Source organism: Schistocerca americana, chromosome X (genome assembly GCF_021461395.2).
Source record: "Schistocerca americana isolate TAMUIC-IGC-003095 chromosome X, iqSchAmer2.1, whole genome shotgun sequence".
In the NCBI taxonomy this organism is placed as follows: Eukaryota; Metazoa; Arthropoda; class Insecta; order Orthoptera; family Acrididae; genus Schistocerca; species Schistocerca americana.
The window spans coordinates 932008542-932033675 of record NC_060130.1 but is presented as its reverse complement, the minus strand read 5'-3'; the positions used below and the strand labels follow the sequence as shown (position 1 = coordinate 932033675).

Here is a 25134-nt window from a genome sequence, read left to right as displayed (position 1 = left end):
GCCATTTGACTTGATATTCTTTGCTGACAGTAGCCACCGCCCAAGATGATGATGATGATGATGATATATGGTTTGTGGGGCGCTCAACTGTACGGTTATCAGCGCCCGTACAAATTCCCAACCTTTGCTCAGTCCAGTCTGCCACTTTCATGAATGAGGATGAAATGATGAGGACAACACAAACACCCAGTCATCTCAGGGCAGGTGAAGATCCCTGACCCCGCCGGGAATCGAAACCGGGACCCCATGCTAGGGAAGTGAGAACGCAACCGCAAGACCACGAGCTGCGGACCACCTGCCAAGACAGATCAGTACATCTACATCTGCATCCATACTCCGCAAGCCACCTGACGGTGTGTGGCGGAGGGTACCTTGAGTACCTCTATCGGGTCTTCCTTCTATTCCAGTCTCGTATTGTTCGTGGAAAGAAGGATTGTCGGTATGCTTCTGTGTGGGCTCTAATCTCTCTGATTTTATCCTCATGGTCTCTTCGCGAGATATACGTAGGAGGGAGCAATATACTGCTTGACTCTTCGGTGAAAGTATGTTCTCGAAACTTTAACAAAAGCCCGTACCGAGGTACTGAGCGTCTCTCCTGCAGAGTCTTCCACTGGAGTTAACCTATCATCTCCGTAACGCTTTCGAGATTACTACATGATCCTGTAACGAAGCGCGCTGCTCTCCGCTGAATCTTCTCTATCTCTTCTATCAACCCTATCTGGTACGGATCCCACACTGCTGAGCAGTATTCAAGCAGTGGGCGAACAAGCGTACTGTAACCTACTTCCTTTGTTTTCGGATTGCATTTCCTTAGGATTCTTCCAATGAATCTCAGCCTGGCATCTGCTTTACCGACGATCAACTTTATATGATCATTCCATTTTAAATCACTCCTAATGCGTACTTCCAGATAATTTATGGAATTAACTGCTTCCAGTTGCTGACCTGCTATTTTGTAGCTAAATGATAAGGGATTTATCTTTCTATGTATTCGCAGCACATTACACTTGTCTACATTGAGATTCAATTGTCATTCCCTGCACCATGCGTCAATTCGCTGCAGATCCTCCTGCATTTCAGTACAATTTTCCATCGTTACAACCTCTCGATCCGCCACAGCATCATCTGCAAAAAGCCTCAGTGAACTTCCGATGTCGTCCACCAGGTCATTTATGTATATTTTGAATAGCAACGGTCCTATGACACTCCCCTGCGGCACACCTGAAATCACTCTTACTTCGGAAGACTTCTCTCCATTGAGAATGACATGCTGCGTTCTGTTATCTAGGAACTCTTCAATCCAATCACACGATTGGTCTGATAGTCCATATGCTCTTACTTAGTTCGTTAAACGACTGTGGGGAACTGCATCGAACGCCTTGCGGAAGTCAAGAAACACAGCATCTACCTATGAACCCGTGTCTATGGCCCTCTGAGTCTCGTGGACGAATAGCGCGAGCTGGGTTTCACACGACCGTCTTTTTCGAAACCCATGCTGATTCAATAGGAAAGTAACTGATTCTGTGACATTTTACGAGTTCCTAACCAGGAGCGAATTATATATTTTTATCTTTGTACTTTGGTGTTTTTGAATTTCTGTGTGTTAATTTAATATTTAATAGATACAATTCTGTTGCTTTCGTTTGTCTCGGGAAGTAAACCGATTTTGTGACATTTTGCAAGTCCCCATCCAGGAGTGAATTATTTAGTGTCACCTGTGTGCTTTTGTAGTTAAGTTTTTGAATCTCTGCGTTTTAATATAATTTATTAGTAACAGTTCTTGCGGTTTCGTCATTGTCTACAGTAGCGTTCCATAGTGCATGTCGGTAGTCCTTTGTTTGTGTGTGGAGTGTAGTTTCCACTGTCTTTAGTGTGGATGGGCACAGTGATTGCTGTGCGCAGATACAAGCTGAATTAATGACACTTCACTCTCAGCTCCAGGCTGTGTTGGCTTCAGTTTAACAGCTTGAAGCTGCAGTGCATGGGCATCATTGTTGTGGGCTGACTATGAGGATCCAACGCGCGTCCAGCACAATCCTCATGTCCGATGATCGGTCTGCACTGGTGGACAGCCCAATTACTGCTCGCATTGAGGTTGACCCTTCACTCTTGGTTGACTGGGAGGTCGCCTTGGGGCATGACAGGCTGCAAAATACTTCCTGGGATGCTGAACGAAAGGCCTCCCTGGTTAGTCTGACAAACAGGTTCCAGGTGCTGTCTGTGACTGACACTGTTCATCAGCCAGATGTTGTCCTGTTTCAGAGGAAACCTCTCAGGCTGTAAGATCCGGATAGTCACAGGGTGTGGGCTTATTGATAGTTGCGAGCTCCAATGTTAGGTGTGTTATAGAGCCCCTTAAGGATATGGCTGCCAAGGAGGGGAAGAAAGCACTGTGCACTCCGCCTACATACCGAGTGGAGTCATTCCATACATGGAGCAGGCCCTTCTGGATGCCCTGAAGAGCACAGGGTGCAGCCAAATGTTTTGGATCAGAAGAAAGAACCTCTGATTTCGAGCGGCTATCTGAAGTGGTAAAGGCTGCCAGTCATCCTTGTGAGATGAAGGCACAGCTCACGATTTGCAGCATAGTCGACAGGACCGATTGTGGACCTCTGGTACAGAGCTGAGTGGAGGATCTGAATCAGATGCTCAGGCGGTTCTCCACCCGTGTAGGCTGCAGATTGCTTGCCTTGTGCCATAGAGTGGTGGCGTTTCGTGTCACACTAAATTGGTCAGAAGTCCATTACACGTAGGAGGCGGCTACACGATTAGCGGGGGCGCGGCGTGGACTGGGCGATTTTTAGGTTAGAAGGTCTCCGGAAATCACAAAAAAGGTTTCAGTCTCAAAGGGTGGAGGTAGAACACAGGAAGAACGGAGATCTAGGAACCATCAGTATGACAGTTGTAAATTGTCGTAGCTGTGTTGGGAAACTACCAGAGCTCCAAGCGCTAATCGAAAACACTAATGCTCATATCGTTATAAGTACTGAAAGTAGCCAAAACCGGAAATAAGTTCAGTCGAAACTTTTGCGAAGGACCTAAAAGTGTTCGGAAAGGATGGGCTAAATAGAGTTGACGCAGGTGTGTTTATTTATGTCAGAAGTAGTTTATTTTGTAGCGAAATTGAAATAGGTAGCTCCTGTGAGTTAGTATGGGTAGAGGTCGTTCTTGGCAACGGGAATAAAATAATAAACTCAGATGATACAACTGCTGAGAGGTTCAAAGAAAACTAGAGTCTACTTTCAAGCACGTATCCGACTCATACAATTATAGTTGTTGGTGACTTCAATTTACCCTCGATATTTTGACGAAAAAACGTGTTTAAATCCTGAAGGTATGGCTAAAACATCATCCGAAATTGTGCTAAACGCATTCTCCGAAAATTATTTCGAGCAGTTTGTTCATCACCCCACTTCAATAGTAGAATCTTGTGAAAACACACTTGAACTCTTAGCAATAATTAATCCTGAGCTAATAACGAGCATCGAAAAGGATACAGGGATTAGTGAACACAGGGTTGTCGTCGCAAGACTGAATATCATAACTCCCAAATCCTCCAAAAATTAACCAAAAATTATACCTAATCAGAAATGGAAATAAAAATTCGCTTAGCGCCATCCTGAGAGAGAATCTCCAGTACTTCCAAATTAGCAGTGTAAGTGCAGACCAGACGTGGATTGAATTCAAAGCAGTAGTATCGACAGCAATTGAAAGGTTTATACGAAATAATTAACAAACGACTGAGCTAACCCCCTATGGTATACAAAACCGGTCAGAACAATTTTGTAGCAACAACGGAAAAGCATGCCTAATTTAAACGAACGCAAAATCCCCAAGATTGGCGGTCCTTTACAGAAGCTCGAAATTTAGCGCGGACTTTAATACGAGGTACTTATGATAGCTTCCACAACGAACTTTGTCTCTAAACCTGGCAGAAAATCCAAAGAAATTTTGGTTGTATGTAAGGCACGCTAGCGGCAAGACACAATCAATGCCTTCCTTGCGCAACAGCAATGGAAATACTGTCGATGACAGTGCTGCTATAGCAGTGTTACTAAAGACAGCCTTCCAGAATTCCTTCATCAAAGAAGACGAAGCCAATATTCCAGAATTCGAATCAAGAACAGCTGTCAACTTGAGTAACTTAAAAGTAGATCCCCTTGGAGTGGTGAAGCAACTTAAATTATTTGATAAAAACAAGTCTTCTGATCCAAACTGTATACCAGTTAGGTTCCTTTCAGAGTATGCTGATGCAATAGTTCCATACTTTACTATCACATACAACCGCTTGCTCGACGAAAGATCCATCCCAAAGACTGGGATGTTGCACAGGTCACACCAATATTCAAGATAGACTGTAGGAGTTATCCACTAAAATGTAGGTCCATATCATTAACGTCGATATGCAGCAAGATTTTGAAACATACATTCTGTTCGAACATTATGAATTACCTCGAAGAGCTACACAGTCAACACGATTTAGAAAACATTTTGCTTGTAAAACACAACTAGCTCCCTACCCACACAAAGTGTTGAGTGCTATCGAAAAGGGATTTCAAATTGATTCCGTATTTCTAGATTTCTAGAAGGATTTTGACAGCGTACCTCACAAGCGGCTTGTAGTGAAATTGTGTGCTTATGGTCTATCGTCTCAGTTATGCGACTGGATTCGCAATTTCCTGTCGGAAAGGACACAGTTCGTAGTAATTGACGGAAAGTCATCGAGTTAAACATAAGTGATTTCTGGTGTTTCCCAAGATAGTGCTATAGGCCCTCTGCTGTTTCTTATCTGTTTAAAGAATTTAGGAGAGTATCTGAGCAGCCGTCTTAGGTTGTTTGCGAATGATGCTGTCGTTTATTGTCTAGTAAGGTCATCAGAAGATCAGAACAAATTACAAAAAGATTTTAAAAATGGTTCAAATGGCTCTAAGCACTATGGGACTTAACATCTGAGGTCATCAGCCAACTAGACTTGGAAAACTTAAACCTAACTAACCCAAGGACATCACACACATCCATGCCCGAGGCAGCATTCGAACCCGCGACCGTAGCACCAGCGCGGTTCCGGACTGAAGCGCGTAGAACCGCTCGGCCACAACGGTCGGTGTAAAAAGATTTAGAAAAGACATCTGCATGGTGCGAAAATTGGTAATTGACCCTAAATAATGAAAAGTGTGAGGTCATCCACATCATTACTAAAAGGACTGTGTTAAACTGCGGTTACACGAAAAAACAATCAAATATAAAGGCCGTTAATTCAACTAAATACTTAGGAATTACAATTACGAACAACTTAAATTGGGAAGAACACATAGAAAATGTTTGGGGGGGGGGGGGGGGGAGGCGCACCAATATCGAGAAGTTGGAGTGAGAGCGTCACGGACAGGATACAGGAATTTGGGTGCACCTCATTAAAACAAAGGCGTGTGTCGTTGCTGCGGAATCTTCTCACGAAATTTCAGTCACCAACTTTCTCCTCCGAATGCGAAATTATTTTGTTGACGCCGACATACATAGGGAGAAACGGACATCAGTTTTTGTTTTTTGTCCGCGCACTGTTCGAGAGTGGAATAGTAAAGAATTATTGTGAAGGCGGTTCGATGAAACGTCTGCAGGCACATGAGTATGATTTGCAGAGTATACATGTAGATGTAGATGTACATCGGATTTGATTATGTAAGACAATATAATTTAATGGCCTTCATGATGATTCTTTCAAGGACTTTGCCATTTATCTAAATAAGCAGTTGAACCTGTTACTTACTTGCCAAATGACTTTCTCGTTCGATTATTCTAACTTTTCACACTACAGAAAAGAAAGCCTTAAGCAAACAGCTGTTGTAAATCGGTACTAATAAAAACACACACAGCACTGGTGTAATATTCTACAGTATTTGTTATCTATTTCACAAACCGGTTTTCGGCTATTACGCTCTCATCACGTACAAGATCTTTGTACCTGAAGATGGTTTAACTACCGAAAAACGGTCTGTGGAATAAATAACAAATAATGTCGAATATTACAGCAGTGTTGTATGTGTTTTCATTCATGATGTATAAAACATTCTACCAAGAACCAATGGAACAGTCAATGAGTGCGGCACTAATGTGGCTGCAATCTTACAGGTGACGTTGGCGAGTTTGTCAGGATCCTCTTTTATGAGTTTCATATATGCTGTTCTGTTTATGAAGACTTGTCTACCTTGTGCTTAGACGTGCCTGTTTGTGTACCGACGGAAGTATAGCCTCGCAAATGTGGCGCTTTCTTCGCATTGGTTTCTGTTTCACACTTTGTGTCACTTAATCCACGAAGCATCGCATTAAAAACTACAACGTAAGGACATCATATTCACGATTTCCTCACTGCAACAGCAACTCCACTACTTCGTCACTCGTCAACTGATCAGTGAGCACACATTCGCGACGACCGCTGTGTCGTAACGGGTCGGTAGGGGGTGTCGTAACTCACCCATAACACTATCAACCGCCCACACGAGCGCTTCCTGCGGCGGACATGGCCCCTCGTAAAAGCGGACGAAACGATTCGTAAAAAGGAAGGCTACACTTTAACGGCCTGTCGACACCGAGGTCATGAGTCATGGAGATGATTCGTCTCAATTAACTTGCAGTCGACTCGCTTTTAAATTCTAAGAGGGAGAAAAAAATTACTAGAGGGTATTGGGAAAAGGAAGGAAGGTAGGGAGATCGAGGTTTAGCGTCCCGTCGACGACGTGGATATTAGAGACGGAGCACAAGCTCGGACTGGGGAAGGATATCTGCCATGACCTTCCAAGCATGTCGGCATTAAGTGATTTAGGAAAATCACGGAAAACCTATATTTAGACAGCCGAACGGGGATTTGAATCGCCGACGAATCGAATACGAGTCTAGTGCGTTACAACCCCGCTCAGTGGAGTTTCTTTGAGACGGTTGTTACGGTTGGGAACGTTTACATAAAACTACGAAACATGTTTGTTATTAAAGCCGACATCAGTTAATCACAATAGTTAGCGCCGTTTTCGGCACACCGAATTTTAACCAACAGTAAGTAGTATTACCAGTATAAATTTCCGAATTTTATCGGGCTCTATTTTGTACTGTTTTTCAAATTACATGTGCACACTGATGCATCCAACTTTTTTATCTCAAATAATTTGATCGTTTAAGATGTAAAATAATAACTTATCTCATAAAAATTTGACCCTATTGGAAAATGTCCCACTTCTCGTCCTCCTTTTTATAGTATTGATGCCGACGCTATCATAAACCACTTTACCATTTACATCACTTTTGAAAATAGTCTGCAGAAGGTGTCATCTATCTAACTTATCACGAGCTTTCTTACTCATACAGTGCCACTGCCAATCAGAACTTCTGACGCTAGATCAAATTACCACGAACATTGTGACGTGTATATACAGAGTGTACCATAATTAATAGCTAAAACTAACACGGATGAAAATATGCGATAGTAGAAGCAAAAACGTTCTGTCAAAAATGATTCATAAGGGAGCCGTTTTCGAGACAATTTTCACCCATGACTTACCTTAAAAAGAAATACAGTACTGTTTCAGTACGTTACGTTTCACAATTTACAATGTGTTCCACGTGTCGTCGTCTCTGCAGCGAGTTATGAATACTTTCAGGCACCCTCGGATCATCTGGTATATTATGACAAGACTGTACAATTTGCTGCTCTAGTTCTTTGACCGTGCAAGATTGATTACATAATATTCCTGACATGGACTATCTGGGGGCGATCATCTCTGTATAGTAACTGAAGAAAACTTCACAAGTCAAGATCGCTAAAACAAACATTTTATATGGTGACTGTATTCGACAGAGCTATGCTGTCGTCACCAGATCTTCCGCTTTTGAATTTTTACAACATATTATCCAACAGTGTTAAAGTCGCTTCACATGACATACGTGCATCCCACTACCATGAAGTTCACTACACATCGGCATGACAAATGTAAAATATGTGCAAACATAAAGATAACTCTAAGGCGCCGGATGCAAGTGTTCATGTTCACTACCAGCTGGCAAGAATGCAACGCGACTGCAAGGATACTTCATCAGAAAGTTTGCATTTCAAATACGTTTTTACTAACTAGGTGAGTATTTCATACTGAAGTAACCACACATTCGAAATTATCTCGGAAACTGCGTTTGCGAATCCATGTTTGCTGGGACAGTTTTCTTTGTATTATAGCATACTGCGCTCTGCAACTCACTGCAGAGACGAGTGCAATATGTGACGACGACACGTGGAACACCTCCTTTAACAGGTACAAGTATATAGTAATTTGTAAAATGTAACGTACAGAAGCAATATTCTATTTCTTGTTAAGGAAGGCCATGGGCGAAAATTATCTCGAAGACGTTCAGTTGTAGATCCATTTTTGCTGGAACTTTTTTGCTTCCACTATCGTATATTTTCACCCGCGTAAATTTTAGCTATTAATCGGCAGCGTCAGTATAGAGATGGGGATAAGTGACCATGATGTCATTATAGCAACTATGGTTTCGGAAGTTAATAAATCAGTCAACAAGGACAGGATAGTGTTTCTGCTAGACAGAGCAGATAAGCAGTTGTTAGCGTCTCACTTAGACAGTGAACTAACATGACTTAGTTCCAGCAAGATGGACGTAGAGGAATTATGGGCAAAGTTTAAACAGACTGTAAATCGCTGTCTGGATACCTATGTACCTAGTAAGTGGCTTGAGGACGGAAAAGACCCATCATGGTTTAACAACGAAATTCGGAAAATGCTGAGGAAGCAGAGGCTGTTTGCACTCTCGGTTCAAAAGAGAACGCCTAAATGACAACAGGCAAAGGTTAGTAGAGATTCGTACGTCTGTGAAAAGATCTACGCTCGAAGCATACAACTACCACCGGCATTCGTTAGCAAAAGATCTGGCAGAGAACCCGAGAAAATTCTGGTCATATGTAAAATCGCTAAGCGGGTATAAGGCTTCCATCCAGTCACTCGTTTACCAGTCTGGTGTAGCAGCTGAAGACAGCAAAACAAAAGCAAAAGGTTTTAATTTTGCGTTTAAGAAATCGTTCATGCAGAGAATCATACAAACACACAATTCGGTTTTACAGAGAGTAATCTACGGCATTGGCCCGTTAGTTAGCTTGCATTTATCGTGAATCTCTCGTCGAGCACAAAGTCGTAAGTGACTGGAAAAAAGCTCAACTGACTCCGGTGTATGAGAAGGATGAAAGAATGGACCGGCAATATTGCAGATCAATATCCATAACTTTGGTATTCTGCAGAATCCTTGAATATATTCTCAGTTCGGATATAATAGATGTCCGTGAGACCAAGAAGCTTACGTCCACGAATGAGAACGGTTTTAGAAAGTTTCCATATCTCTAGATTTGCGGGAAGCGTTTGGCACGGTGCCCCACTACAAAAAGTAGCTCTGAGTAATATGGGACTTAACATCTGAGGTCATCAGTCCCCTAGAACTTAGAACTAGTTAAACTTAACCAACCTAAGGACATCACACACATTCATGCCCGAGGCAGGATTCGAACCTGCGACCGCAGCAGTCGCTCGGTTCCTGACTGAAGTCAGGTGACTATTAAGGAAGGTGCGAGCACATGGTATAGGTTCCCAGATATGAGAGTGGCCCGAAAACTTTTAAAATAATAGAACCCAATATGTTGTCGTCGACGGCGAGTTTTCATCAGAGACAAGGGTACCGTCAGATGTGTCCCAGAGAAGTGTGATAGGACTGCTCTTATTTTCTGCATACATAAATGATTTCATGAACAGGGGAAGTAGGAATCTGCGGCTGTTTTCTGATCACGCTGTGGTGTACGACAAGTTGTCCTCTGGGAGTCACTGTAGAAGGATACAAAATGGCTTAGAGAGAATTTCTAGTTGGTGTAATAAATGGCAGCTAGATCTAAATGTAGAAAAATGTAAGTTAATGCGGATGAGTAGGAAAAACAAATTCGTATGTTCGGATACAGCGTCAGTAGTGTCCTGTTTGACACAGTCATATCGTTCAAATATTTGGGCATAAGGTCGCAAAGCGATTTGAAATGGAACGAGAATATGAGTATTCTGGCAGGGAAGACGACTGGTTGACTTCGGTTTGTTGGGAGAATTTTGAGAAAGTGTGGTTCATCCATAAAGGAGACCGCATAGATGACGCTAGCGCGACCTATTCTTGATTACTTCTCGAGTGTTTGGGATCTGTACGAGGTCGGATTAAAGGAAGACAGTGAGGCAATTCAAAGGCGGGCTGCTAGATATGGTAGCGGTTGGTTCGAACAACAGGCAATTGTTTACGGAGGTGCTTTGGGGAGTCAAGCGGAAATCCGTGGAGATAAGGTGACGTTCTTTTCGATGAACACTTTCGAAGCTGACTACAAAATGGTTATATTGTCATCAATACACATTTCCTGTAAGTACCACGAAGAAAAAATAAGAGAAATCAGGGCTCACGTGGAGGCATACAGACAGTTGTTTTTCCCTTGTTCAATTTGCAATTGAGACGGGACAGGAAACAACTAGTAGTGGAACTGGGTACCCTCCGCCGTACGGTGCCTTTCGGAGTATGTATGTAGATGTAGACGTAGAATTATGATACACCCTGTATGCACACATCACTATTTTAGTAGCAAAATGACCTACGGGCAGAAGTCCTGATTGGCAGTATTGTTCTAGTAGTAGTAGTAGATTTATTTACCATAGATCTCGGTCTACAAGGACATAGGACATGTCAAAGTATTTACAAGTTTAGACCAATTTAAAATGAGCTAATTCGTATACACATGCGTTTATGGACATTCTAGTTAGAGACAATCATTAGATTTATACCTGGTATACAATACTTCTCTTACAAATAACTTATTAAATAATGTAATGCCACACTGTTCACTCATATCTTACTATCAGTCACTGCATACACTATACACACATTCTTTCATATCACTTCACTCACTACACACACAAACGTACACCCACACACACACACACACACAGATGATCTCCTGGCCATTTTCTCTACTGCTACTTCCCATTTGCTATCCTGAAAAACTGAGTCAGCATCCCTCTACAATGAGTAAGTTGTTGAGCTCAGAAAGAGAAAGGGGTGTTAGTATTGTGCAATGCATAGCTTGGGGGTAAGTTTTTCTGGAAAAGGAAAAAAGCATGAAAAAAAAATTGTGTTAAGATGTTATGTGGAATGTTGGATGTTTTATAATCATTATTACTATTTATTTGTACAACATTTTTTTACCAAACCCCTACTCTGTTTTATCTAAGTAATCCTTCAATGCATAAAATGTATTTCATGACATGTATTTTTGATTGCCTTTTTAAGTTTGTGTATTTTTGCAATTTCTTTAATCTCTTTTGGTATTTTACTGTACAGTTTTATTCCTTGGTAGAAAATACTGTTTTGAGTTTTATGTTTATATTTCTTGGTAAATGTAAGTTGAGTCTAGGTCTTGTTCCATGGTCACGGATAGAGCTGTTAGTGCAGCAATTACCAATGTTATTTTTGATGTGTGCAACTGATTCGCAAATGTATTCACATGGAGCAGTTAAAATCCCCAGTGTTTCGAACAGATCTTTACCATGAGCTTGCCTACTATTTTTGGTTATTATTCTCATGGCTCTTTTCTGAAGTTTAAAAATTGTGTTCATAGTTTGTGCAGTTGTTCCCCCAAAAAGAATGCCATAGCTAAGAACTGCGTGTACATATGAATAGTATGTAACTAAAAAACACTGCATGTTAATCATGCTGAAGACATTTTGTTTGCAGATACCTTTGTGTGTTCACACCACTTCAACTGAGATTCAATATTCATTCCTAGAAATCTGGCATATGTTACACAGTCTATAGAGATGCCATCTACATTTAATTTAACATTGTCATTTTCCCTCTTCAAACTAAAATTCCAGGCATTAGCTTTCTTTATGTTCAGTGTCACTTTATTGCTTATTGTAAACTTCATTGAGTGTATCATTTACTTTCTCTGCAAGGAGTTCTCTTGTTTTTTCAGTGACTATGATATTGCTGTCATCAACGAAGAGAATTTTTTCACCATGAGTAACACTACTGGGAAATTCATTCATGTATATCAGGAATAGTATTGATCCTAATATGCTATTTTGTGGGACACCTATATTAAAGAATTTTGGTTCTGATAAGTGTTTTACTAAATGTTTAGATCTCTTTGAGGTATGTGTTATCTCTACTCTTTGTATCCCATCTGCTAGGTATGATCGAAACCAGTTATTAGCTACCCCTCTTATTCCTAATGCTTCTGATTTATTTTTCAGTAGCATCAAGTACAACATTTGTGAATTCTGCGTATTTTTTCCACTTTGGAAACCAAATTGTGATTTGCTTAAAAGATTGTGTTTATTCAGGTAATTCATTAATTTGTCTTTCATAATTGCTTCTATTATTTTTGAGAATGGTGACTGCAGGGAAATGGGCCAGTAATTTTCCATGTCTTCTGCATTACCTTTCTTAATCATAGGTACGAGTCTTGTCTGTTTTAACTGCTCTGGAAATGTCCCTGCTCTGAAGGATTCATTTATTATATGTGTTAAGGGGCCTTTTATAATCTCTATGCATTGTTTCAAATGGTTCAAATGGCTCTGAGCACTATGGGACTTAACATCTATGGTCATTAGTCCCCTAGAACTTAGAACTACTTAAACCGAACTAACCTAAGGACATCACACAACACCCAGCCATCACGAGGCAGAGAAAATCCCTGACCCCGCCGGGAATCGAACCCGGGAACCCGGGCGTGAGAAGCGAGAATGCTACCGCACGACCATGCATTGTTTCAATACACACGTTGGTACTTCATCTAAGCCTACTGACTTATTGTTTTTCTCGCATTCGGGAGGACGACGGTTCAATCCCGCGTCCGGCCATCCTGATTTAGGTTTTCCGTGATTTCCCTAAATCGCTCCAGGCAAATGCCGGGATAGTTCCTTTCAAAGGGCACGGCCGACTTCCTTCCCCGTCCTTCCCTAATCCGATGAGACCGATGACCTCGCTGTCTGGTCTCCTTCCCCAAAAACAACCAACCAACCAACTTATTGTTTTTTAGTTTTTGAACAGTTTTATTGACTTCATTCTCTCTGCTTGGAAGTAACATCATTGTATTTAGTGCAACATTATTTACAGATGTTACATTTGTTTTGGGGAATTTTTGCTGTAACTTCTTTGCAGTACTTGAAAAATGCTGATTTCCATAGTTTGCTAAGTGTTGTGGATCATTTATTACCTTATCCCCCTCCCTTAGCAATATGTTATTCTGTCTTTGTTTACCTCTCTCTGTTTCCTTTTTTATAACATCATCGACTGCTGTACTTTCATTCTCTGCATTATATATTATTTTGTCATTAAATGACTTTTTGCAGCAATGAGCACCTCCCTATAGATCTTTTTGTATCTATAATAGAAATTTAACAATTCTGGATCATTGCGACTCTTTTTCATGGACCTGATGTGTTTAAGTGTTTGGGAGGACTGTTTAATACCTGCTGTCATCCATCTCTTTCTGTGAGATGTTGATACAGACATGCATTCTTTTGGAAATGCCTTTTCAAAGTTCAATTTAAGTGTTGTGGAGTTTTTGGGAATTTCATATTCACACTTGTTTCCTTATACACTTCATCCCAGCTTTGTTTTGCTAGTTCTTTTGAAAAATCTTTTACTTTGCTTTGTGATAGATGTCGTTTGAAGGCTTGAAGTTTAGGGAATGATTCAATGCCTGCTTTTACTGCTGTTATTTGACAGACATGGACTCATAGTCGGAGATCTTTTACAGCTAATCACATTTTACTTGTCAATATTTGTGGCCACGTGATCAATTACTAATGCACTCATTGTAGTAACCCTTGTTGCACTATTGACCAATAGGGACATTCCAAAACTTTGAGGGATATTTATGAAGGTGCTGCTGGATTCATTTATGATATTATTGATGATGTTAATTTCGCCACACATAATTATGTTGACCTTTGTTCTAGAGACTTTATCTATAACTTTTGTTAATTTGTTGAAAAGAGCGTCCGCGTTACCACTGGGAGAATTTTATGCACACACAAAATGATTAATTTCTTGGTGATATCAAGCCCTGTAAATTCAATATCTGATATTTCGAAGTGTTGTCTTGATTTGAACTGTGTTCCGTTTCTGATATAAATGCATGATCCTCCACCCCTTGAAGCAGTTCTGCAGTAAGAGGTTGTCCTTTCATACAATGATAATACTGCATGTTGGATTTCTGTGGCCCTACACCAGTGCTCAGTAACACAAAGTACTGTGCTGTTCAAAGATTGGAGCTCAACTTCTAACACTTGTACTTTATTTTTTATTGATTGCATTTTTATGGACGATCGTTAAGTCTGTGAAATACCTCATGTTACTCTTTACAATGGTTTTTTTTTTCTTTTATGACGTCTGGTATATGTGACGGGCACCAGAGAAACATGAGCAAAGCTGGCTGCCCTCAGAGCCATCCCTAACACCACACTGATTTGCCTCGCAGCTCCATCAATGTGTGGTCAATCGTGACGCCAGAACAGCTCAACGAAGTGTATGTTGGTGCCATGAGTTAGGGGCGCTATCTTGTCCAGGTCCCAAACTGTTCCCCGCCCCCACCCTCTATCACTACAGGGTCCTCCTTTGTAAAGTCCTTACATAAAGACCCTAAGTCCTTTATCACATGACTTACCCCTGCATTTGGCTTGAAGATACTGATGACCTGGTACACTGCCTCTAAACTTCACTGAAACTCAGGGCCTACACCTCGCCCATGGCTAATACCTAGCCGCAGCACTTTCTTCTTCCTAGAACTTTTTACATACCTACCCTTATTGGCCTTGGTTTAAGTGTGCTCCACATTTCCTGCTCTTCGTTCTACCTGAGGCTCTTCTCCACTTAACTCTGACAGTGAGAGATTCCTGCTTTTGGTGTTGATGATAAAACTGTCAGATCGCATTTTCTTTCTTCCTATCCTTCTACCAGCTGCCAGTTCCCAGCCACTCTCCTGCCCCCTATCTGCCTTGATCCTTATCAGTTCCTTCCCTGCTTCCTCCAACTGTGACTAAAGGGCACAGATTTTCCTTTCGTGTTCCCCAATCAAAATGTCCCTACTGCATACTCTGCAGTTCCATGAGAGAGCCTCTTCTGTTCTAACAACATTCTCCCCACTGCATCCCCCCCATTTCCTACAATATTGGCAATAAATCCCTCTACTCACTATCCTATAACAGCTCCCACATTTCTCCCTTGTGGTCAGTTTCGAAAGAATAATTAAGTTTAAAGAATGTTTTAAATTAGTCAAGGACGCGAGATTGGCTGTATGCATACAGAAAACGACACAAAGGTCTAACGTGCGGTTGTTGTTGTTTTTGTACTGATTTAGAGATACAATGACAGAAGAATGAATTAGTATTTACTTTGCTTGTAGAGAATTTACGTATCAAGCGTGCTTGGTCAGGTTTTTAAACGTTTATAACTCGGAAAGTTTAGGCCTAGAGTCGCTTCTATCTAACTAGTAAACAATACGAAACATGTGTTAGTTAAAGACGATTTAGAAACGTTTAATTACACTTTTATTGCGACAATTGACACTGATGAAACTAGTAGCAAACTTTTGTTAACGAATTTTGCACTATCAAGAAAACTTGAACAGAATTTTTTTGTTTATGTCACGCAAAATTCGTGTTATGTCACGATTATCGGAACTTCAGATAATACGAAGTTTTTTCAAGAACAAGCTCTGCTGGGACGCTAATATTCAGTTGTGTGACAAGACCGGACACTACAGCAAGTATGCGAAACAAAGAAAATTTAAATTTGACACTTATTTCCTCTTAAATAAGTTCTTTTAGCGGACGAAGAAAATACCTCTGATCTCACTCGGCGACCATCTTGAATTTCTGTGAGAAATAAACTCGTGGTAAGTTAGAAAGTGCAATGTGTTTTCAAAAGTGATGTAAATAGAAATATAATTACGACAGCGTCGGCATATATACAATAGAAAGCAGGAGGGAGAGCGCGAATGTACCGAGTTATATCGTCCAGGCTATGAGAGTGACAAATTCTTATGAGATGAGTTATTATTTTCTACTTCCAACGAGTCAGATTATTTGAAATAAAAAAGGTGAATGCATGAGTGCGTAAATGTAACTTGAGAAGCGGTAAAACGCGGGTGTTGACAAAAAGTCGAAAATATGTATTGGGAAAAATATTGAATGCCAGTTAAAATTCAGTATTAAAAAAAAGGCGGTAAGTATTGTGCTCAACTAATGTTGACTTTAATAACAAACATTTTTCGCAGTTCCATGTAAAAATATAATAAATAAATACTTTTACAACTTTTGTAACGTTAACAACGGTCTGCAGGAATTCCTCCTCCCTGATGCCTCATTGGCCACCCTGTACTCGTTCGAACTAACATTGGCTTCTGTCCCTGAGATGTGGATCGTAAACTACAGCCGATTGCTAGCTCTATTATTCTTTGGAATTCATTAATGTCCTCAGAAATAAGACGACAATCTCAACATAATGCCAGTATGCAATGCTAAGGCAAATGGCACAGAAAAACAAAACACAGAAAAACGCATTTGAGGACCTCGCTTTGAAACAATGATAACGAGCAAGTTAGTTGTTTTGAGAAATTGCACAGTAAAGTTTCTGTTATATTTCATAAATGAGATACTTCAAGTACACCCATTGTGATTTTTTTATTTATTTAGAAACTGCTTTATTTAGAAACAGAACCCATCTCTGAAATTTGCAATGCATTGGAGCTTATGGCTCTGTAGAGTTACAGAATTTCCAGAATGATTGGGAATACCTCAAAACGTTAATTTAAAAGAACTGTATTTTAGGCACTCTAAATGTAAGCTCTTTACTAAAGACTTGTGAACAGAAAGAAGTACAGATACTTTAGATAGAAAATAAATCTAAATTTTAGCAAGATGAGAAACCAGATTTCCGTATAAAACATGATATGTGCACAAAATAATAGAATTTTAAAGATAAACCAGCAATAAACTTTATGAAAGGGCTGTCACTGCTAGGTATTGCGTTTTTTTCATAAAAATTGACAATTTAACAAAATTTTAACGTAGTTTCAAAATACTATTTCTTCTTGCCGTGAAATAGAAATATAAAAATATATTCTCTCTAATTTGTATTTACCGATAAATGAAGACAACAGAAAACATCCACAAAAAGGAAAGGCATTCTAGGAATCTCTAGAAACTGAAATATTCAGCATACCGTGACAAGGGGGTTATAATACCATTAAGTGATTTCAGTGCACAAAGAAACAAACAAAAAATAATGAGAAAGCATCTATGGAGACCTGTGGGAGTACCTTAAACAGCAAACAGAACACAGCATGTTGTTCTCAATGGAGAGACGTCTACAGACGTTAAAGTAACTTCTGGCGTGCCAAAGGGGAGTGTTATGGGACCATTGCTTTTCACAATATATATAAATGACGTAGTAGATAGTGTCGGAAGTTCCATGCGGCTTTTCGCGGATGATGCTGTAGTATACAGAGAAGTTGCAGCATTAGAAAATTGTAGCGAAATGCAGGAAGATCTGCAGCGGATAGGCACTTGGTGCAGGGAGTGGTAACTGACCCTTAACATAGACAAATGTAATGTATTGCGAATACATAGAAAGAAGGATCCTTTATTGTATGATTATATGATAGCGGAACAAACACTGGTAGCAGTTACTTCAGTAAAATATCTGGGAGTATGCGTGCGGAATGATTTGAAGTGGAATGATCATATAAAATTAATTGTTGGTAAGACGGGTACAAGGTTGAGATTCATTGGGAGAGTCCTTAGAAAATGTAGTCCATCAACAAAGGAGGTGGCTTACAAAACACTCGTTCGACCTATACTTGAGTATTGCTCATCAGTGTGGGATCCGTACCAGATCGGGTTTGGTCTCGCGGTTCTAGGCTCTCAGTCCGGAACCGCGCGACTGCTACGGTCGCAGGTTCGAATCCTGCCTCGGACATGGATGTGTGTGATGTCCTTAGGTTAGTTAGGTTTAAGTAGCTCTAAGTTCTAGGGGACTGATGACCACGGATGTTAAGTCCCATAGTGCTCAGAGCCATTTTTGAACCAGATCGGGTTGACGGAGGAGATAGAGAAGATCCAAAGAAGAGCGGCGCGTTTCGTCACAGGGTTATTTGGTAACCGTGATAGCGTTACGGAGATGTTTAACAAACTCAAGTGGCAGACTCTGCAAGAGAGGCGCTCTGCATCGCGGTGTAGCTTGCTCGCCAGGTTTCGAGAGGGTGCGTTTCTGGATGAGGTATCGAATATATTGCTTCCCCCTACTTATACCTCCCGAGGAGATCACGGATGTAAAATTAGAGAGATTAGAGCGCGCACGGAGGCTTTCAGACAGTCGTTCTTCCCGCGAACCATACGCGACTGGAACAGGAAAGGGAGGTAATGACGGTGGCACGTAAAGTGCCCTCCGCCACACACCGTCGGGTGGCTTGCGGAGTATAAATGTAGATGTAGATGTAGATGTATTTACACTATATGGTAAATTGTCTTGATTGCCAAAATAATTTTGTTTATCATTTCATAGGCGTTTTAGGAGAGTCCCATTATCAGGTTTGTGACATGAAATGCACGACACAAGATAAGATATTAAAAGAAAAACAGTGCAACAACGCTTTAAAGTTGAGAAACATACTTATTAAATTGAATACAGCATATCTTGTCACTTCTTTCGCCGCTCTGTAACGCAACCAGTGCTCACCTGACATACACAGTTCGGTATTATACAAGGTAAATAATTATACCAGTAGGTGTCATTAGTAATAGTAATGCCTATCACATTAGGTATAACTGTTATATGACAAACAAAGAAAATGGTTCATAAGGGACTTAAATTGTACTAAACAAGGCCATCGCTGCAACAGTCGAAAGCTGCTGTGAAACAAATCGATATAATTCAGTGTATTAATTTCTACCAAAATGTTAAAAGCAGTATTATAGGCTGAAATCAGTATTACAAATAGTTCAGTAAATATAAAACTTAAGATTCTCGAAGGAAGCAAATAGGAGCTTTTATTCTGAATACAAGGAAACAGTGTCATTTGTTGACAGTTATCAGGTAATGCTAATAACAGTGAAATCATCGATCATTACAATCACAGTACCAAAAATTATCAGTCACTGCAGTTACAAGAAGGCTGAACTTGCAGCACCTCAAGCTGCTGGAATTGAAAGTATGTGAAAGGCATATTTGGGAATATTCAATATGAAAATTTCAACCAACATATTGAAAACAATATTACATGACAGTCAAAATAATAAAAGATTAAAAATAAAATTTTAAAAATGTGGTAAGGAAGGGAGCAGGTATATACTACAATTACCACTGAGATTTATGGCATAATAGCAAGTTACACTTACATACTGTCATCATCAGTCATGCATTATATTACAAAATAATTGAACATCAGTCACTGTTGTTTCGGTAACACCTGGTGGATTCTTCACCTCGCCTCAAATGAAACAAAGTATAGAGAGGTGCGACATCCTATTGGTGTTGTTAATGGAATTGCCGTGATTCATGATCGATGATTACGAAGTTGTTGGGGTTCTATTACTGACTGATTGGATTGAAATGAGACGTAGTGCCTATCACTGTTTCCCTATAAGCAGATGAACACGCTAACCTACTAACCTTCTGTTCACTGTACCGTAAAGACATCAGCCTTTCTCTCTTACAACAGGTGTTTCTACTGCCTGTACTAATAGCTTAATTAACGAAATGGGACAGAGGGAAACCACAAAGCCAATAATAGACAGTGGACTGAAAATAAATATGTTTGCGATAAAACACGACAGAAGCGAGGTAGTCTGGTCACAAGGAATGGAACTTAGCCAACCCACAATTCTGGTTTGTATGGCGAGGTGCTCTCTTGCTGTAAGACAAAATAAATATACACGTAAAACACTGAGAAAAAAAGAGAAACAATTACAACACTCTCAGTCACTAGACAGAGTGATAATTGGAAAAAAACTGAGGTTAATTCTGGTATATGAGAATCACGAAACGAAGTTGTTAGCCATGAGGAGTCACGTAAAACAAACACATCGAAGAGGGGCTGCATGGACAAAGGTTAACGTGTTAGTATCTATGGAACTGTCAGTGGGGCAGTCGACTTCCTGGCGCTCAGGTTGGGGAACATGTTGAGTTGCCAATTCTCCGAACGCGGAAAGAACCGGGGTCCTTACGCATCGGCGTGCCTGCAACTTGAACTTGAGAGTAACAGTCCCTATCGTCTACAGATTTTTCACCATCTTGTAACTTTTCTGGACAAATTGATTGGTGAACGTGAAAGCTGTTCCGCCCTCACAATTTGGTGGTCATCTACTCAGGCAAGCCGTTGGTGGTTTCAGTTGGTCTGGGTAACTTGCTTTTAATGCATAAATTGATTGATGAATTTCATCGTCTGTTTAATTAACTGATTTATAGGCCCATACATACCATAACTGAACCCGTGCTTACTTAAGCAGTCCGATCCCGTAATTAGGAACATACTTTTAATTATTTTATTTTATTCAGCTCTCTCTGTAAAGGGACTGGACAGCTGCTGAGGCTTCTCTGCATGTTTCGTGTATTTCAGAAAAATCACCGCCTTACAATTTTCAGTATAACGTAACGACTGATGACCACAATGTTATAAGTGTAATTTGTTATTAAAATATAAATATCAGTGGTTCCTTCTAATCGTGGCAGTGGTGAGCTGCGGTATCCCATTGGTGTCGTTAGTAAAACTGCAGTGCCTCACGATTGATGATCTGTAGTATAATGCAATGACTGCTGATGTAATTAGTGTATACTGAAATTTTTTCTCTTGAGTTAGCCCACCTCACTTGCAACAACTGAGCGAATGTACTATAGCAGAACATTGTCTCTACACTAGTCATCCTATGGAATAACAACATGGAGATTCTGGCATGCACTTCCAGCTGTTGGGATAGTGTTATTAAGGAAGAAATCGAGATTAAATTAGCAAGAGACCTTATAAATAGAGATAGAGGTTTTAGCTAAAATTCAGCTTGGAGTGCTCCTCTTTCCTCTGCCAAACAACATAGGGACAGATTTATTGCTAAGATTTCACCCATCTACATTCCTGTATTTGAGCAACTGAAATAGTACAGATGACACATTTCTCAGACAAATGCTTTCTTTATTTTAATTTTCTGTTTTCAATAATTCCTACTGTTAAATATTCTTTTAATAATTTTATCTTCTTTCACAACATATTTTTTACTGTCAATGAACGGCTTCTCTTGAGAACAACTCGGTCATTAATTCCACAATGACAAAATGTTCTTTTGGAAATAATCAGGGTTTCATATTTTCCAAAGTTACCCATGCTGCTCATCTATGAAGTAATTCCTCAATTTACTCAAACTTCTGCACAGATTTCATATTAGCAACTGGCACTTGAGTAGGTAGGTGTCGGTGTGCTGTAGTTAGCATAAGATTATAAGTTCGCTGGTACTGAAGTTATGTGTGTTGCTAACCTGATAAATGGGGAACTTAACTACTGAACTTATTTACGCGGGGTAAATCTATTATCTACAAAAACTTGTAGCTCATGAAATAATGGGGATTAACCTTAATATATCTTTCAGTATGTAATTTTTCTGTGTGTGTGTGTGTGTGTGTGTGTGTGTGTGTGTGTTTTGTGGAAGGGAGGAAGAGAGAGAGTGCGAGGGGGAGAGAGGAGAGTATGACGTTGATGAAGAACCATAAGAGAAAAAACTTACCATTTTTTTTATTTTTTGTGCAGAGCAATTGAAATCGTCAAGCCAAAAGATGATGAACTGAATGTGTTAACTCACGGGGACTTCTGGAAAAACAATATACTGTTCCGATACGACCCCAGTTCCGGAGATGTAATCGACGCACGAGTGGTGGACTACCAGCTAAGTAGATTCTCCTCGCCGTCTCTGGACCTGAATTATTTTTTCCACACCAGTGTAGAGAACACGGTGCGCCGCGGCCACATGCCGGCCCTGGTTGCGGAATACGTGGACACGCTGAACAAGCAGCTGGAGACGTACGAAGTGCAGCGGCGGGTGACGGTAGAAGAGGTAGAGCGGCAAATGGGGGATCGGCTGGAGTTTGCACTCCTGGCGGCCTGCACCGACCTGCGCGCCGCCATGAGCGCGCCAGCTGACACAGTCGAGCTCTCGCAGCTTGCATCCTCTGGCGACTCCCTCACCAGCCTCTACCACTCCGAGAGCTTCAAAGACGTCTTCTCTTTGATGCTACTGGAATTTGAACAGAAAGGCCTCTTGTAAACATTCAGAAACTGTATTATTTTAAAACTAATACGTAGATAAGAAATGAGAAAGAGAAACATTGAAAATATTTAAACTAAATCGAAGAACTAAAAAAATTAAGAGACACACTTATGACTACAAGTTCAATATGAAAATTGTAATCTTGTGATCGAACGTTAAGACATTCAAAGTCTTCACTGTAACAGAGGTTTTATATCCAACTTGTTGCACTGGTGCAGGTAATTGAATACTGACAGTGGATTATTCAGGTCCTGAACAATTCTGATAACCAATTTAATGTTATAGGACAATAAAAGTTATGGAACTAAGAGTTGAATGTGAAGGGTACACAGTCAGTACTGGAGACAAGAGAAGGGATGTTAGGATCTCTAAAATTAAAATGAAAATATCAGGTGAGGGTTACATCTATTTCACTGTTACCCATCAAACAAAATCACTAGCTACCAGTAGTAATTTAGTGATATTGTCCTCAGTTTGTCAATTCAATAGGTATCTCATTCTCTGGGTGATTGGGCTGACAGGTGGGGCATGAAATGGAATTAGCTTAGTTCTGCAATGATTCATCGTGCAGCAGAATGCAGTTGATGTGGTATGAGAGACCTGAAGTGAAGTGACACCTGTTCACTGGTCTACAATAGACACTACGACAGTCTTCTAACATCAACAGTGTAGAGCGAAATGCTACAATTTCTCTACAAGATTGTGCCACGCAGATTTTTTGCTACAGTCAGACAGCAGACAACAAAGATGTGCAACATCTGTTGGCAGACGTTGACATCAGGTTCAACAATAACAAAATAACGGCAGTCTGTCAGAAAATTACATAACTACCTTATCACATACATCTCTTTCCATTGCAGCAAATAGTTTCAGTATGTCCCAAAGTGAAAATAAAGATCTACATTCCTTAAATATCTCCATAGACCAGCTTTACTTATGGAGTACAGTCAGTGTGTGAAAAGAGAGATCATTACTCTCCCCAGCGTTGTCGGTAGATATGATTGTCTTTTAAATGGAAGAGGAGTGTACTAAATGGTTGTACATGGCTATTCATGGTTGTAGCAGTTCATGAACCCTGGGAATGACACCTTTAGATCCACTATTTGGCAAGGCATCATTTTGAAATTTTGCAGTGGGCGACATGCTGTTGCCTAAAATATGATGCAGTCACCGCAACTCTCTTGTATCTCACACATATCCACTGTCCGTTTTGAATTCTCCAGCAACAGTCAATTTGATTGGATCTTCCTCAAAATTGCTAAGACTTTCAAACCACGCTGTTAATATGCTCCCACAAGAACATTAACACCGGACCATGTCTGAAGATACCAAAATACTGTGCCTATGAAAGGAATAATTTGAGAGTGAATTCTGAGTTTCACATTGTTACTTGTTTACCAGTGATACTACCGTATGAAAAATGTTAATGGTAGTATGCACCTAGATGCATTATAAGAATTTTACATTAGCTGTATATTAGCTCACAAACAAAATTGCATTTCGTACCATGTCAGGCAGACAAGCAGGTTTTCAAAATTATGTATGAGGAACATAAAAGAGCACTGTAAAGTGAATGCTCCCTTTTGTCACTTAAAGAGTCTCTTATGGATAATAAGAGCAGAATTCTTTCACATAAATAAGCTACTCAGGAGGGCTTCCCTATACAAAATAGATTTAGTTTAAAGATTGAAACTAGTACATGCTTCTCAGCCAAATGCAACGGAAATGTTGTCCTTATTTTGGTACAAATGAAACGAATAACACAAAACAAAAATTGAAGTGCATCATAACTGTGTCCCCCATTCCCAACTGTATTGTTAAGGAACTGTCACTTGTTGGTATATATATTTTTAAATTCCTACATTCTCAAAACAACTTGTATGAAAATAGTCACTTTTCAAATAAATTTTTTGGTAAATATCGTCTGTAAGAAATTTATTTGTATATCTTAAAGTATCTACTTTACCAAAACAAGTCAAATCTGATTATCTAAGTTTTCAGGAAATTCAACTTCTTCCTTAAAGTTTCAATAATTTAAAACAAACTTAATCTTTTGTGTTATATTATTACTATCTGCAATCATTTTGCACAGCCATAGTCTCTAAACTTATCCACAGTGGCCACAATTAATCATGATTCTACAAGCCAACTTGTGGAAGGTTTTGTGTTATAAATGTGAGTGATACAAATATAACACAACAAATTATTTCACATCATCGTAGCGTCTCCACTTACCTATTATGGCCACAGTTAACTACAACAAACATGTTATAAAGGAACATTATAACTGGAGTTAGCTCCTTTCTTCAGTTCATACTTATTTATAGAATCGGCACTTAGAGATTTTTTACAAGAAATGTTTGGCTTACAACTTTTATTCCTCTCTCCTACTGTTCTTTAATTTAGTTCATGTCTTAAAGCCTTTCTCTTCCTGTATTACTAGATTTTCAGCTTACAGTTTTTTTACCTTTTTGTTCATACATTTATAAAAATAAGATTTTAATTTACTTTGTTTTTTTACCAAAATCCTTCTCACCTTTCAAATTTTATGTTTTTTACCGATCTTATCTTGTCCATTTAGAAAACAAAAAGAAATGTTAAACGTTTTATTCATCAATCATAGTTTAAAACAGTATTGTTAAGCTATGCAGTATTATTTACGTAGTTTCTACAAAATTATAGTATAGCAAATAATTTTCTGTCAATAACTTCTTCTCTGTATACATTTTTTGCATATAAAAAGAGAAAAAAACAA

At 39.8% G+C, this 25134-nt stretch overlaps 1 protein-coding gene across 1 annotated transcript in view; it reads left to right on the top strand.

Moving 5' to 3' along the window:
• The window catches only part of LOC124556408, a 62212-nt gene extending 37309 nt beyond the window's left edge, over positions 1-24903 (top strand). The window contains exon 2 of the mRNA XM_047130368.1: positions 21863-24903. Within this exon, the coding sequence (XP_046986324.1) occupies positions 21863-22376 (514 nt within the window). The 3' untranslated portion in view covers positions 22377-24903. The remainder of the gene's footprint in view (positions 1-21862) is intronic.
• The last annotated feature ends 231 nt before the right edge of the window (positions 24904-25134 follow it).